Raw genomic sequence first — 16,813 nt, forward strand, 5'->3', positions numbered from 1 at the left:
ACACACACACACACACACACACACACACACACACACACACACACACAATCATCATTGTCCTTAGCTACAGAGTAAATTTGAGGCCAGCCTTGGCTACATGAGATTTTGCCCAAAATTCAGATTCAGGCGATGGAGAGACAGTCTTTAGTGACAGCAATGACGTCTCCAGAGGACCTGGGTACAATCCTTAGCACCCACTTGTAATCTTCTACAACTCTAGTTCCAGGGTATCCTCATCCTCTTTTGGCTTCCATGGGCACTGAACCATGTGATACACAGATACAAGCAGACAAAACGCACATATACATAAAGTAAAAATAAATATCGAAAAAAAATCCACACTCAAATCCCCAGACTCGCAGTGGATGTTGAGTCCGTGTTCAGGCCAGCAGGTGTGCTATTTTACCCAGCTTTGTAATTTCACTGTGGCTTAACCATCCTGGATCGTAACTGGCAGCTGTTTTGAGTAAGAAGCTTGACATCTGTTTTACTTTTATGTTAAAACCAAACAACACATTGCAATTCTTCTAAAAATATAATTTATCTTAAAAAAAAACAAAAACAAAAGCCAGGCGGTGGTGGCGCATGCCTTTAATCCCAGCACTTGGGAGGCAGAGACAGGTGGATTTCTGAGTTCGAGGCCAGCCTGGTCTACAGAGTGAATTCCAGGACAGCCAGAGCTACACAGAGAAACCCTGTCTCTAAAAACCAAAAAACAAAAAAAAAAACCAAACCAAAAAACAAAAAAACCCCAGGCATGATGGTGTGATTGCAAATGCTTTCAGCCCCAGAGCTGGGGAGAGAGACAGGCAGATCCCTGGGGCTCATGCTCACTCATCAACCAGCCTACACTAATGGGAGGCCTGGTGTAGCGAGAGACCTTGTCTCAAAATCAAGGGGGCCAGCTCCTGAGGAAGCATGCCTGAGGCTGACTTAGGCACATACTCACACATGCACATGCATGCAACAAACAAATGCCATTTAGCCCAGCTTTTGAGGCTAGCGAGGCACAAGGGGTGCTTATAGTTAGGTTCCCAGGATCACAACCTTCTCTAGTGTGCTGGGTAATTTTATGTCAACTGACACAAGACAGAGTCATTTGGAGGGAGTGACTCTTAATTGAGAACAGGCCTCCACAAGATAAGCCTCTAGGCAAGTTTGTCTGGGATGGCATTTTCGGATCACTGAATGCTGTGGGAGGGACAAGCCACGGTGGGTGGTGCCAACCCTGGGCACGTAGGGTGGACTGTGTCAGCTAAGCTGACCAGCAAGCCCATAAGCAGTGTTCCTCTATGACTTCTACATTCTCCTGTCCCCAGGATCCTGGCTGGACTTACTGCCCTGACTTCCCTCGGTGATAGAGAAGGACCTGAGAGTCGCAAGCTGAAATGAACCCCTCCCGCCACGGTTGCTTTTGTCACGTTTATCACAGCAGTAGAAATTCTAAGACACCGGGCACCTGTGAGTAGGAGGAAACCTTCATCAGTTGGGTGCCCCTCATTCACAGAATTCCTACGCCTGGATCAATTCTTAATAAAGCAGTATCGCCATCCAGCGTGTGTATCTGCTGTAACTTTCCCTTTTGTTAAGGTGCAAGAGATCAAACCCAGGCCTGGAGCAAGCAAGGTCAACACTCCCCTACTGAGCTGCATCCCCAGCTCCCTCAGAGACATTTTGACAGAAACCTGTACACTATTGCCTTACAAAGTAAAACTTGTTCAAGGACAAACTTAGATATTTGCGATTATTTCTTTAGGACTTATGTCTAGAAGGAAAATGAAAGGATACATTAATATACAACAATTTTGCTTTTATTTATTTATTTTGAGATAGTGATTTAATACATAGCCCTGGCTTGGCCTGGAACTTGCTATGTAGACCTGGCTAGCCTTGAACTTACCTCTGTCCATCTGATTCTGCCACTAAGTGCTGGGATTAAACATGAACACAACCATGCCTGCCTGGTCCAAATTATATATATTCCAGACAGACTGTTAAAAGCAACTTCTGCCAATGAAATGACAGTATTTTCACAAACCACAGCACTCAAACGAACAATTACAAAACTCAAGTAAGTGGAAGTGATGACCAGTAAATCTCCTATATAAGCTGTATCAATTAGAATCTCACATATGAAAGACATGAATTGAACCTCCCGCACGTGGATGGTGGCTGAGCCCGGGCTTACCTGGTAGCACCCGCTCCCCCAGTCTGGGTAGCTGAGTTTCCTCTCACACTGCTCCATGATGAACGCTGACTTCTGTAGCAGACAGACTGAGTGTGGCCCATACTGCTCTGCCCCATAGTTCTTAAACAGCTCTGAAAAGACCCAAAGAGTTCTCACACACTGACAACTAGCACGGAGAACAAGAATCAGGCACCCTACTCATGACTAAAAGGTGTTCTGCGGATGCAAAGACAGAAGGATTGCCAACTTGAGGCCAGCATGGGATATAGGAGACCCTGTCCTTAACAACAGCAACATAAAAGCAGGTTTAAAAACCTCAGGTGTTGAGGCAGGCCTGCTGAGTTTGCTTGGAAGGCAGAGCAGACCTGCCAAGTTTGAAGCCAGTCTCAGAAGAAGACTGTTTCCCAAAACAAAAACACATAAGCGAATCAAATTTGCTGAATGGAAAACTTCAAGGTTAAAAGGATAAACAAGACTCCAAACTCAACTGGGTTTTCAGAATGGAACCGATGTGAAAGAATCACTATACTAGAGACGAGATTAACTGGGCCCTAGGTATCTGGGTCACTTATACAGAGGACCTGGGACTAAAAGTCAGAGGTCAGATTCCAAAACAAGAATCACTTTCTGTGGTGGCCTAAATAAGGCGTCCCTTTCATGTGCAGGGCAGGTGGGTGTTTGGCTTTTGGAGACGATGTCTTGCTGTGTAGTTCAGGCTGGATTCAGAACTTGCAATCATCCCGACTCTGCCTTCCTCAAACTGAGATTTTTTTTGTATCTTTAACTTGTGGCACCTTCTGGAAATTCATATACTAGTCACAGACTAAGCTCCCAACTGCAGAAGTGTGGGTGAATGGCCCTCTAGTACTTACTAGGCAAAAAGACAAGGTCCTTAGATTCTAGTTACAGTGTGCTCTCCTTATAGTCTCCACAAGTTTCACTGTAGCTTTAATCTTGGCTACTATTTGTGTGTGTGCACATGCGTGCATGACATGGGGGATGGCCAAGCATATGAGGTGTGTGTTGAGGTCAGAGGATAACTCTGCTGGCTTGTTCTCTCCTTCCACTTCTATATGTGCTCCAGGATTCGATCTCAGGCCAGCAGGCTTGGACAGCACGTGCCTACTTGCTAAATCAAATCATGTTGCCAGCCCGAATTCCATGCTTTTCAAAATAGTGAGTTCAAGTAGCCCATTTTGAAATAGTATATACAGAAGTACTTGGTTTTCTTCAGTTTTTTTAATCTTAATTTTATGAGTGATGAAAAAAATGTGAAATAGCAAAGCCAAATCCTATGGAGCTCCCTTACCTGTGAATTTCAAGTCTCTGAAAAAAATAACAAATAGTGTGCAGAGCAGGGTTCAGCAAACTATAATCCAAGCTAAACGGATACTGTGATCTGTCCATCAAATCTTCAGCAGAGAAAATATATGTATATATCTATATATATACACACACACATACATACATATAAATTTTATGTGTATTGATGTTTTGGCTGCATGTATGTCTGTAGACCATGTACATGCCTGCCTGGTACCTGAAGAGGCCAGGAATGGGTGTCTGGTGCCCTGGAGTAGGAGTTTCAGACAATTGTGAGCTGCTGGAAATTGAACCTGGGTTCTGTGGAAGAACAGCCAGTGCTTTTAACCACGGAGCCATCTCTGCCCTGCTTTTTGAGACAGGGTGTCACTGTAGCCATGATGATTTATGAGGTAAGTATTATACAGGCAGAGAAATCAAGTAACAGACAAAAATTAAGGAATTGAAAAAACTCAAACTCATCTGGCTACGAGGACTCTGCCCTCTGCCACTATTTTACATTGGAAACAGAAAACTGTATGATGTAGGCCATGTGGTGGTGTCACACACCTTTGACCCCAGTTCTCAGAGGAGGCAGAGGCAGGTGGATCTCTGAGTTTGAGGCCAGCCTGGTCTACAGATTGAGCTCTAGGACAGCCAGGGCTACACAGAGAAACCCTGTCTGGAAAGAAAATAAACAAAGAACAACATTGTATGATGAACTTAACCCTTCATTCACTAGCCTACTCACCTGGTTGGTTTTCCAGTATTCTACAGTCGGAGCTTCGCTGGTATTCGCCACTTAGATGCCAGCTGAATTCCTGACTGAAAGGACAATAGTCAGCGATTTCTACTGACCCACCATAGTAAGGCAAATCCTCGGCGGATATCCCACTGAGCTCATCAAAGTACTGCGAACAAATCACAAGTGGGGAGGAAAGGAAGAGTCATCTGTGGGACCAAACAAGACCAGGGGCAGTTATAGCACCCTGCTACTGCTGTGCACCAGACAGTGCTGCAGGTTTCCCCATAAACTGTACAATAAAGAAGATGTGTGTGATACCCCACATAGGGCACCCTCAGGACACGTGGTAAGATAGTTAGGTACCCATTAAGACGACAGATTTGACTGATTTAAAAGGATGAAAGAGAAATAGAGTAGGCAAAGGAAGACTTAAAACCAAAATTTAACATCTTCATCTCTTAGCATGAAGCATCAACTTAGTGCATCTTTGGACTGTATTGTATTAGAATGTTTGATTTTTAAAGTTGCTGTCTGGGCTGAGTGTGATGGTGCCAACACTTGGAGGTAGAGGTAGGTGAATCTCTTGTAAGTTCGAGGCCAGCATGGTCTACATAGTGAGTTCCAGAACAACAGCCAGGGCTATATAGAGAGATCCTGTCTAAACAAAGCAAAACAAAACAACACATCTGTTGTCTCAGTTGCAGATTTGAATTTAATAAAAATAATTAAAGGAATTTTGGCTTGAGATTGGCTCAGAATTTCAAATAATCTTGGAAATGATGCTAAACATACTTCTGGCATTTTGGACTACGTATTTATGTGAAATGGTATTTATAAAGTTAAAATATTGATATTTCTGGAAAACACTAAAAGTGTTTTGTCCTGCAGTGAAGATTTAACTATTTAAATGAAACAGAGTAGTGCATCTACCTTATTAGTACAAATATTTGATTTTGTCTTTAATAAATAGTAAAAGTATATGTGTATCAAAAATAATAAAACAAAACCCCCAAAAGACAATCAAGCAGAGCCAGGCACGGTGGCACAGCCCTCTAATCCCAGCAGTGGGAGGCAGGCAGATGGGTCTGTGGTCTCTACAGTGAGAACCAGGCCAGTCAGGACTACACAGTGAGACCTTGACCCACAGACAAGCACCACAGAAAACAGGAAGAAAAAGAGGGTTGATATAATGTAAAACTAATGCATAAACTGATGACATTGTCAATATAAAACACTAGGCACAGCGGACTGTGCTGTAGCCCTGACCCCACTTTTGGGGAGGCTCAGCCATGGGACTACTAGAACCCAGGAAGAAATTTGGGGCCATCCAAGCAATACAGCAAGAATAATAAACATAGGAAATGTGTAAGTAATCTTAGGAAAAAACCTTGAAAAAGAAAGCTGTTTATGTGAACCGGTCTGAATACCAAAGGAACAGGGAACCAAGTATACTGTAAAGGTTTCACACTGTGCCAGCAAGGGGCACAGGACTGTCAGTCCCAGCATGTGGTAGACTGAGGCAGGAGGACTTAGAGCTCAGCCTGGGCTCCATGGTAACTGGGAAAAGAAATCACACTTTATACTAACACACTGATACTATTCCTAGAAATCCCCTTGCCATGTGATGGGGTCTGATATATTTAGTGAGGTTAAGCACATGCTGGAACTTCACAATTGAGCAGGAGTTGGAGGGAGAGCTACCTCAGTGCTCTTACAGAGTGCCTGAGTCCCATTCCCAGCACCCTGGCAGCCCTGAGCTATCCCCTCCTTCACCCCCTTGTTCATCTTTTAGCTTCCACAAATCTAATTATTTTTTTAAAGCAGAACATCCACACCTTGTAATTAGCAGGGTTAGAATAACTAAACTATTTTTTTTCAAGATTTTTGTTTTCTGAGTAAATAAGAAAAATTTAAAGAAGGAGACATTAGCAATGTTTTGAAACAAAAAGTTCCAATCAGATGCTGGGGAGGCAGCGTGGTGGCTAAAGCGCTCTCTGTGCAGATATGAGGGCCTGCATGCGTTCCTCAGCACCCATGCAGACCGGGCACAGGGGCAGCAGCCCTGTCGCCCACTGCTGGGACATGGGACAGGATCCTGCTTTGCTTGGCTGCTGACTCAAAGCACAGCTAGGTGCTCTGTCCCTGCCAGGCAGCAGTTGGCCTTGAGCAAATGAGGGTTCTGCAGGCCTTTTCTCCTCTTTCTAACAGAAACATATAGAAACTTACACAAGAAAAAATGTAAAAGGTTTGCTTACTTAATTAAATAGAGACTACTTTTTTAAAAAGTCAATTCTTAAAGCTGTGCTGGGAGCTTGTGGTACCTGGTACTCGGGTGGTAAAGGGTTAGGAAACCTCTGCAGGTTACACACAGCAACGGCTCTCTGGTCCTGTCTGCAAGTCAACTGCAGCGGGTTACTCCTGAGCGTGTCACAGTATGGGCTTGGCACCTGCCTCCTGTGCACGAGGAAGACAAGTTGGTTATTTTCCATGTCAACGGCCTGTTGCGTGGAGGTCTGTACAGCTTTGTAAAATCCAGTTCTGTAGATCTGCATTCTTAATTACTTCAATCATTGAGGGGAAATTTTTAAAATATAAAAAGTATGAAGTCTCATTTCTACTTCCTGGAAGACAGAACAAATACATTTCCTCTCTTCTTCATTTGAAGCACACCTGTGGCCCCTAGATATCAGGACTAACAAAAACAGAAGATGGAAAAGCAAAGAGAAGACTGCAGACTAGTTAGGGACTCAGGACTAGAGACATAGTGCAGTGGGATCTTCCTCAACACAAGAACAAAGTAGCCAGTGGCTCCTGGGTAAAGGCGCTAGTCCCTCAGACTGAATTCTTCCCCAGAACCCACATAAAAGTGGGGGGAGAGACCCAACTCCACAGAGTTGCCTTCTGACAGCTACTCATGTGTCATGGCACGCACACTTCCCTACACACAGTGTGGACACATGCAATAATATAAGTAGATTTTAAAAAATAATTTAATTTTAAATTTAAAATATTTAAAACAATCAGCAGAATGAGAAGCAGGAAATCAGCAAGCACACAAAAGGAGTTAACACCATCCACTCTCAGTGAACCTGGCCATAGTGTTCTACCTAATGGCAGAATGTGCATTCATTCTAAGTGTTCAGAGACACAGCCCTGTTGTGAGCCATAAGGCAAACCTCAATAAGTTCAGAACAACTGAAGTCACACAGAGTCTTTCCTCCATGACACTGGAATCAAGCTAGAATTCAACAGCAAAAGTGTGAGTCAACGACTGTCAAACCCGACATTCAGTAAATAATCTCAGGTTGGAGACGATGACTCAGGGGAAAATGCTTTGAAGTAGATGACAAGAAAGCCACAGCGTGCTGAAGTGGTGGTTGTAGGGGCTGCTGGGGAAGAGACTTACAGTATGAGAGACACAGAGAGAAGAAACGCTTCTCACCAAATGGTTCAAGGGTCTGGAGAGAGGAGAAAATGCCAGAACAAGCAGAAGGAAGAGATGTAGAAGAGCCGACCCAGTGAGAACAGAACACAGGGTGGATCAAACAGAACAGAGTGGATCAAAATGGACCCGACCCCTCCTCAAACATGCTATGCAGCTGAAGAGGACCGTGAACTTCTGATCCTCCTGCCTCCGTCTGCAATAGTGGGATTACAGGTCTACTTCTCACCAAGTGTATGTGGCACTGGAAATCAAACCCAGAGCTTCATGCTAGGCAAGTACCCTACTAACTGAGCCACATCCACACTTCCCAAAAAACGGTTGTTAAGGGAGATCAATAAGATAAAAAAAAAAAAAATCTCGGGAAAAAAACAATGAGAGTAGGCATGCCTTAGGACTGAAACAGTATGTCACACAGCAGCGACCTGACAGACAACTGAAAGGTAGTGAGTGTTAACAAGTACAGTCAGCTGCATACATGTACATCTGATACCTCAGACGGTAACGCAGACCAATCCCTCACAAAATATAACGAGCCACAAGTTATTCAGCGTGAAATCGACAACTCGAGTAGCATATAAGTATTAAGGAAGCTGAGTTCACAACATGAGAAGTCTTAAAAGAGCAATCTCCAGGGCCAGACCATGTCACTGGGAAGTCTCCTTTACACCTAACAACGATGCTTGCTCCAGTGGTGCAGGCAGATAAGTAGGAGAGGCTGAGGCAAGATCATGAGTTTGAAGCCAGCCTGGGCCACAGAGCAAAACTGTCAGGGACAGTGGGAGGGAGAGAGGAGGGATGGACAGATGGCTCAGTGGTTAAGAGTTCATGCTGTTCTTGCACAGGATTCTAGTTCGGTTCCCGGCACCAACACTGGGAAGCTTACAACTTTCTGTAATGCAGCACTAGGCTATCTGACGCCCTCTTTTAGCCTCCTCAGGAACACACACCAATGTGTACATGCACACACACACAACTAAAGAAGAAAATAAAAATAAATCTTAAAAAAACAAGAAGTAGCGGGGAGGAGGGGGGAATACCAGTTATATACAACCTTTCCCAGAAACTAAAGAGAATGAGGCCTTCTTAGTGCATTCTAACATAAATGAGGTAAAAACTGAACTAAAGGAAGAAAGAAAAACTACCCTAGTGTGTAGAGTAAGGAAACCATAAGCGGTTAAGAGAAGCCCTCCATGATAAAGAGCTGGCCTTCCAGGGAGGCAGTAATGTCTGACGTTTACATGTCTACTAAATGTCAAAGCACACGCAGAGCTGCTGCTAGGGCTGCCAAAAGGTGACTTCACCATTAACTGCAGACTCCACCTCCCAGAATGCACAGCAGAGGGCAGCCTCGGCAAGGATAAAAGCCAGCTCAGAAGCACACTGCTTTTTAAATTCACAGGGAACGTTCACCAAGAAAGGCCATATTCTGGACCAAAATACACAAGCCAACCAACTTAAATGAAGGAAGATATACCGTGCCCACTCCCAGGGAAAAGAGAATGAAACTAGAAATGAATAATGAGACGGGGAAAACCTCAACTACTTGTAGATTTCAACTTTTAAGAGAAACAAGACTAAGATGGCTCAGTGGGTAGGAATATTCTACCAAGCCTGATGACCTAAGTCAGATCCGCAGGACCCACGTGGTGGAAGGAGAGAAGCTATGCTTGCAAGTTCTCCCTTCAGGCACAGATGCATGTACAAGAGTGCAGCATGCCCCCCCCCAACATAAAATGTTTAACTAAACATGTTAGGAATTTGAAACAATAACCCGAACACTAGGAGAAGATATTTACAAACTATATATCTAACAAGGACCAGTATCTAAAATATATAATCTTTAAAGCTAAATAAAAAACCATCTAATTAGAGAATTACCTTAAAATATAGAGGCAATTCGCTAAAAAGGATGTAAAGATAGCACAAATGCATAGAAACAAAGCTATTATCACTGGTCATTAAGGGAAAAGCACTAAAGCACAGGAAGATATCATTACACACCTATGAGAATCACAGAATAAGAAATAGTGATAACACCAAATGCTGGCAATGACGTGGAAAAACTATCACACATTACCTCTAGGAATTTTAAAAAAGAATTTGCTGTTTCTTAGAAAATTAAATCTACAACTAGCATATGAGCCAACAACTGCACTTTTGGAAATGAAGGTCACGTAAAGCCTTTTGCACAAATGTTTTATAGTAATTTCATTCACAATAGTCCCAAGGTGGAAATGACCAAGGTGTCTTCAAAATACGAATGCTTAAGCAAACTGTGGCATATCCACATAATGGAATACTAGTCAGCATTAAAAAAAAAAAACAGATTAACATGGCTCTTCATGCTCATAATCTCAGCATTTGGAAGGCTGAGGCAGGAGGACTGCCATGAGTTTAAGGCCATTTTGGTGCACTTAGTACTACTAATGCAGGAAAGACTACATAAATAGTAAGACCTTGTCTCAAAAACAAAGCAAGGCAAAGCAAAACAAACTGATAATACACACAACAATGTGGCTGAACATAAACACTCAGTGCAAAATGCAACCACTGTGCCTATGTAACATTCATTTAATGTTTGAGATGTCTGCATCTTTATACATCCTTCAAAATGACAGAAATACAGACATGGACAATAGATTACTGGATTCCAGAGTTTCAGGAGGGCTGTGTTGGGAGGGAAGTAGACACGTCTGATTGAGCAACATGAGGGACCCTTGTAGACTGGTCTCAGTCTGACTGAGCCTATCTCGGTGCCCTGGCGAGGACATTGTAGGACATTTTCAAGATGTTCCTTATCCAGAAATGAATTATAGGGAACCACTGCTTTTATTAGTTGCTTATCTCTTCATATACATAACTGTTTAAGTTAGGGCTGTAGTTACAGAAACAGCTCTGTAACATCTCTCTAAGTGCTCAGTGTGTGTGTGTGTGTGTGTGTGTGTGTGTGTAACCAGGCCAAACACAATATCCTATACCTAAAAGAGCTTGGCAGGTGATTGCCATAAACATTCAGTTTTCATAACTCCAATCTAGAGAATATTTATTCTTCAGGACTGGGGATTGAATCCAGGACTTTGCACATGCCAGACAAACGTTCTACCACGAAAGTATATCATTACTCAAGTTTCTGGATACTAAATCAACATTTGCTGGTATATTTGTGTGTGTGTTCTCTGAAGAAAACAGTAAGAATGAGAGACCATGCAAAAAGCTTACAAAATATCTATGCCTATCAATTATAAGCCAAACAGAACTCTTCGAGTATTTTCTCCACACAGTAGCTGATATTTGATGCTCATGACATGACAAAACACTGTGAGAAATGAACTTCACAAAGACATAGTATGGAAACATAGTCTTACTTTTGCCTGTGCTGATCAATCCAGAATTTGCAGCTCTTCCTGACAAATTCACAGCCCATTCCTCGGCCCCAGTCGAGTTTCTCTGCCATGCTGTAATTTGCTTTGTACCAGCTGTGGAGACAACGCAGAGAGAATACCTTTTACTGACTCTAGTACCTACTAGAGATGTCAGCAATGTACAGAGCAGAGGGACCCAGGAGGCCTCTGACAGAGCTGCACATTGCTACGGCCCTTGATGCAGGGGGCTGGGGTGGGCTGGTGTGGGTGTTGCTGCTCAGGATTGTGGGTAGAAAGGGTTTTAAAATCAAGGGCAGTTCAGTCAGTAAAGACTCATAAGTTGGGAGCCATTTTGCCTTTGTGAATGTCTGTCAGGCAGAGCCAAGTCAGCCCAGGGTCTGCTGGTGGATTTCCTGGCCTGCTGACACACGGAAGGATAAGAGGGGATACACTTGAAGCTCAAGGCAAGGGGCTGAATGTTCTGTTAATCTTGGAGGAAGGAACAAGGAGGAATAGGGAGAACTCCAGACAGATACAGGTATCAAATATCTGTGAGCCATTGTCTCTGCTAGCTTGTGACTTTGTTTCCCACCATGCTATAAAGTATATAAATCCTATAAGAATAAAACCTGAGGCGGCCACAGGACTGACTGGACAGTGCTCCTGATTTCTAACCTGTGTCTCTGAGTCTTTTCTTCTGTCTTTCCTATAATCATCCTCACTCCCCCCACAGAAGACTGTCACTCTTCCCCTAGGCTGGCTCAGTTAGCTGACTCTCTTGTCCCGGCCTTTAACTTACTCCATCAACATAGGCCCTGTTTGCAAATAAACACTATCACAAAACAAGTACTGCAATGCTTTTTAAATGTTCTAATTTCAGGGAAAAAAAAAAGAATACAATGGTTGAGTTTCCTAAAAATTTTTCATTAAAGACAATGAGCCCATGTTTGTGAGTACTTATTTTAAGGACTTAATTTGCAAAAAGTCCCAGAATAATATCTGCCCATATCACTTTTCTCCCTTTAGCAAACTATCCCTTCTGCTCGAGCCACCTTCCACAATACCAAGTGGAAGCAGAAAAACACAATACAGACTCTTCCAAACCTCCTCTTCCAAAGAGCAGAACCTCAGGGAGGAAAGGAAGGAAGGAACCAGCACTCCAACACCAAAGGCCTAGAACTAAACTCTCTGTGCTGCAGTAATTTGGTTTACAGCAAGGTTAGGAGGGTGAGGGGGTCATAAGGGGCATGGAGATGTTTGTGCTCATAGACATGTATTAGGGAAACCTGGATGCTAAGCACAAGGGGTTGTTCTTCAAGGGAAAGATTGCAAAGCCTGCTTTGTGCCCAGGAGTGACCTGCTTCTAGCCTGGTGACCTTTGCACAATCTGTGCGGCCAGAGACTTTCTGGCATTGGACCCTTCCAGACCCTCTTTAAAGCTGGAGAGATGGCTCAGAGGTTAAGAGCACTGGCTGCTCTTCCAGAGGTCCTGAGTTCAATTCCCAGAACCCACATAGTGCCTCACTACCATCTGTAATGGGATCTGATGCTCTCTTCTGGCCTGAGGTGTAAATGCAGACAGAACATATATGTAAAATACATAAATCTTTTCTTTTAAAAAAGCAAAACAAACAAAAAACTTGTTTTTCTCAGTCAATCTATAAAACTTTTCTTAGGTTAGCATTTTTTTAAAAAAAGATTTATTTATTTCATGTGAGTACACTATTTTTGTCTTCAGACACACCAGAAGAGGGCATCAGATCCCATTACAGATGGTTGTGAGCCACCATGTGGGTGCTGGGAATTGAACTCAGGACCTTCGGAAGAGCAGTCCCTGCTCTTAACCACTGAACCATCTCTCCAGCACCCACGTTTTTTTATTTTATAGATAAAAAAGAAATGAATCTGACACCCTTGAGAATTAACATGTTCAGTACTTCGTGGAATGCAGACCATAGATCAAAACTGTTCCTCCATCACAGGCAGATCTCCCTCCACACATCCTGACTCCTCCTTGGTGACGTTTGCTTGTAGGACTTGTTAGATGCTGGGCACTTTGCTAAGTGCTAAGGCTAGCACAGTGAACAGATAAACATTCTTTCTGTTTACAGAACATTTCTGATCTAGAGACTGGAGAGATACTTAGCAGTTAAGAGTATTTCCTGCTCTTCCAAAGGACGCAAGTTCGGTTCCCAATACCCACACTAGCAGCTCACAGCTGCCTATAACTCTAGCTCCAGGGGATCCAATGCCTTCTTCTGGCCTGTGTGGGTACCCACATATATGTAACATAGATATACACAAATAAAAATAAGCATTGTGCGTGCTGTTCCCAGTAATCCCAGCCATGGTGAGCAGAGGCAGGCAGAGCGTTGTCAATTTGAGGCTAGCCTGGTCTAGTTTTAGGCCATACAGAATGACACAATGAAACCTTGTCTCGAATAAAGAAACAAAACAAACAATAAACAAAAAAATAAATAAAAATTCAAAATTTCTAATCTAGTGAGGAAGACAGATAAATGAAAAGTGTTAACAGAAGCGTGTTCCCAGCAAAGCTTTAAGCTCGTGTGGGGACCACAGGCTTTCTCCAGGAAGCATTGGAAACAGAGTTTCCAGGGCATTTTTGAGCTGCAAGATCACTTAGTAGGTTCTTTATTTCAAAAGCAACAGAGTGAAGGACTGTGCTGTACACAGAAAGAGTAAACCTTTTCTCATGAGACTTTGGTTCAGGTTTTATATAAAATTCCTTCCCTTGGCTGATAATTACAATGTGCTGAGGCGCTGTACCTCAGTTAAGCGTCAGAAAGCCCTATGGACTGAGTACCCTGTCACCTCTATGGAGTGAATATCCCTGTCCCCTCTGTGGAGCGAGTACCTGTCACCTCTGTGGAGTGAATATCCCTGTTACCTCTGTGGAGTGAGGAGCCCTGTCACCTCTGTGGAGTGAGGAGCCCTGTCACCGTTGTGGACTGAGTACCCCGTCACCTCTGTGGAGTACCCCTGTCACCTTTATGGAGTGAACGCCCCTGTCACCTCTGTGGAGTGAATATCCCTATCCCCTCTGTGGAGTGAGTACCCCTGTCACCTCTATGCAGTGAGGAGCCCTGTCACCTCTATTTACAAATGAGCAAACTCAGACAAGGGTGCAGGCCTGTGAGTGACAATGCCTAGGCTTTAGAGGTTAGCTTCAATGTCTCTTTGTGCTTTAAAAAGTGAGAGCTAACCCACAGAACATGAACTTAATCTTTATAATGGGCACATGAGTTTTTTGTATACACACAAGATCATGCGATAACTATTTAATTTCAGGACTCTTCCATCACAAATAAACCACGGTCCTGTCCCCATCTCCTGTTCCTGATGAACACTAAACCTCTGTCAGTCTATGAATTTGCTGGACATTTTCAAGAAATGGGATTCAGTCTTTTCTTTCACTTACATAATAATGTTTCCCAGGCTCATTCATGGTGTAGTGTTTATCAGAATCTCTCTTCTGTTGGTTTTTTTCTTTTCTACAGCCTCTGGGGTGGGGGTTTTAAAGTTATAGCAAAATTATGTAGAGGGTACAAAGAGTTTCTGCGTCCTCCCTACCTTACAGGCTCACAGTATCCTTCACCAAGGTTACATACTGGTTACACCAGTGAATCTACCCGGAATGCCATCACTACCCCAAATCCATAGTTCACATTAGGGTTGCCTCTTGGTGTTGTATATTCTTTAAGGTAAACATGTTTTGCCTAGCATGAATGCATAAAATCCCCAAGTTTGATCTCTAGCACCACCAGAAAAGAAGGAGGGAAGAAATCTATACACATAGTCCACACAGCATGACTTAGCACCACCCTGTCCTCTGCCTGTTCACTGCCCCTTCCTGCAGGTTCTTAGTGTTAAAGAATTCTTCCTTGTCTGATCCTCCATAGTAGTTTATCCAGCCGATACGAGCATCTGTGTGCAGCCTTTTGATTTCAACTCAGGCCAGGCAGTGGTGGTGCACACCTTTAATCCTGCCACTCAGGAGGTATGCGGATCTCTGTGGGTTCGAGGCCAGTCTGGTCTACAGAGCGAGTTCCAAGACAGCCAGGGCTACACAAAGAAACCCTGTTTCGAAAGCAAACAAACAAAATAGAGAGTTTCAACTCATTTATAAATATCAAGCTGGCTGTATGGTTAGAACATCTTTGGTTTTATAAGCAATTACCAAACAGTCTTCCGATGTGGCTGAATCATTTGCCTTCTACTGACAGTGAATGAGTTCCTGTTACTCCACATCCTTACTGGGACTTAGTGGTACTCAAAGTGCTGTGTGTGTAGTCTGTTAATGATGTGATGTCAAGCTTCTCTGGACTGCTCATTTGCCTCTGTATATCTTTTTTGAAGAAATACTTTTTTGATCTTTTATATCTTTTAAAACAATGCCTTTTCCCCTATGATTCTTTTCCTATTAGGTCGTTTACTATTCTTCTGCACAGTCTGGACATTGTAAAGTCACCTGATCAATGATCTGAAAATATTTTTCCTCATTCTGTGACTTATCTTTGTACTTGAAAATGTTCTTTGAGGCACACTTTTAACTTTTTTTTGATTAAGTCTAAATGTTCTATTTTCTTTTTGGTTGCCAGAGCTTCTGGCATTAGATTTAGGAAGCACTTCCTAATTCAGTATTATCGAGATTCATATCTTCTTCATTTTGAGTGCTTTATGCTTTCAAAGCTTCCTGTGATGTGAAACATTACACCAATTAAACTGCACACTTATGTAGAATGTGTGAAAAAGGTTTAGGTTAACAGACCCAAGAGATACACCAACCAACCAGGACTATATTTGGATCCTAAACAAATCACTTATAAAAGGAGAAAAACAGGATTATGTAATTATACACAGAATATTATAAAATAGAAAGGATTAACTTTGTTCATGGTTCTTTTAAAAGTTTACATATAGAAACTCATAGTACAATGTATAGGAATATTATCTGCAACTTTCAAGATTAGACAGACAATGTTACACCTAAGAGACAACACATTGCTGACTCTAGGACATAGGCATACGAGAGTTAATGTTTTCATGCATGGTTTTCTCCATGCACTTTGTGTATATCAGTATATTTCATAATAAAATACTTAAATGAGTAATAGTCCCAAGATGACAGAAGTCCATATACACTTAAAATATGTATCACTTTCTAAAAGTGACGTTTTATTTCAAATTTTGCATGCTAATAATGACTTTTCAAAGTGGCAAGAGCTACCTTGAAGGATGTATGTTTTTTCCTTAGTGTCATCCCAGTGAGTAGAGTAAGAGAGTAGGTGAGCTGCATGTGGGACATGTCTGTCATCGCAGTACTTGGAAACAAGAGGCAGGAGAAGCCAGAGTTCAAAGCTAGCCTGGGATAGTGAGTCTTGCCCCAACCCCCCAAACCAACAACAATAAAAAAATCCTACAAGGATCAAAAAGTAGATTTGTGTAGTTTGTCATAAAACAATGCCCATGAATTATTTATCTACTTACATACAATTTCTGCCTTCCTCTCTCCCTTGAGATTGGATTTATTCCACCCTCGACATGGAAACCATCATTTATAGATCTCTTCAACATCCTGCTTCTGCCTACAAAACAGCCTGCATCTCACTCCCACCTCCACCTGCATCTCACTCCCACCTCCACCTGCATCTCACTCCCACCCTCCACCTGCATCTCACTCCCACCTCCACCTGCATCTCACTCCCACCTCCACCTGCATCTCACTCCCACCTCCACCTGCATCTCACTCC

General features: G+C 42.8%; 1 protein-coding gene across 1 annotated transcript in view; it reads right to left on the reverse strand.

Annotated features, from left to right (window-relative positions):
• Nucleotides 1–16,813, reverse strand: part of Lmln (leishmanolysin like peptidase) — a 60,624-nt gene that overhangs the window by 14,085 nt on the left and 29,726 nt on the right. The window contains exons 12-15 of the mRNA XM_028752292.1: nt 11,046–11,156; nt 6,557–6,689; nt 4,242–4,401; nt 2,189–2,319 (exon numbers count right to left, since the gene is read on the reverse strand). Coding sequence (XP_028608125.1) covers nt 2,189–2,319; nt 4,242–4,401; nt 6,557–6,689; nt 11,046–11,156 — 535 coding nt within the window. The remainder of the gene's footprint in view (nt 1–2,188; nt 2,320–4,241; nt 4,402–6,556; nt 6,690–11,045; nt 11,157–16,813) is intronic.

Source organism: Grammomys surdaster, unplaced genomic scaffold (genome assembly GCF_004785775.1).
Source record: "Grammomys surdaster isolate TR1022 unplaced genomic scaffold, NIH_TR_1.0 125889, whole genome shotgun sequence".
Lineage (NCBI taxonomy): Eukaryota > Metazoa > Chordata > Mammalia > Rodentia > Muridae > Grammomys > Grammomys surdaster.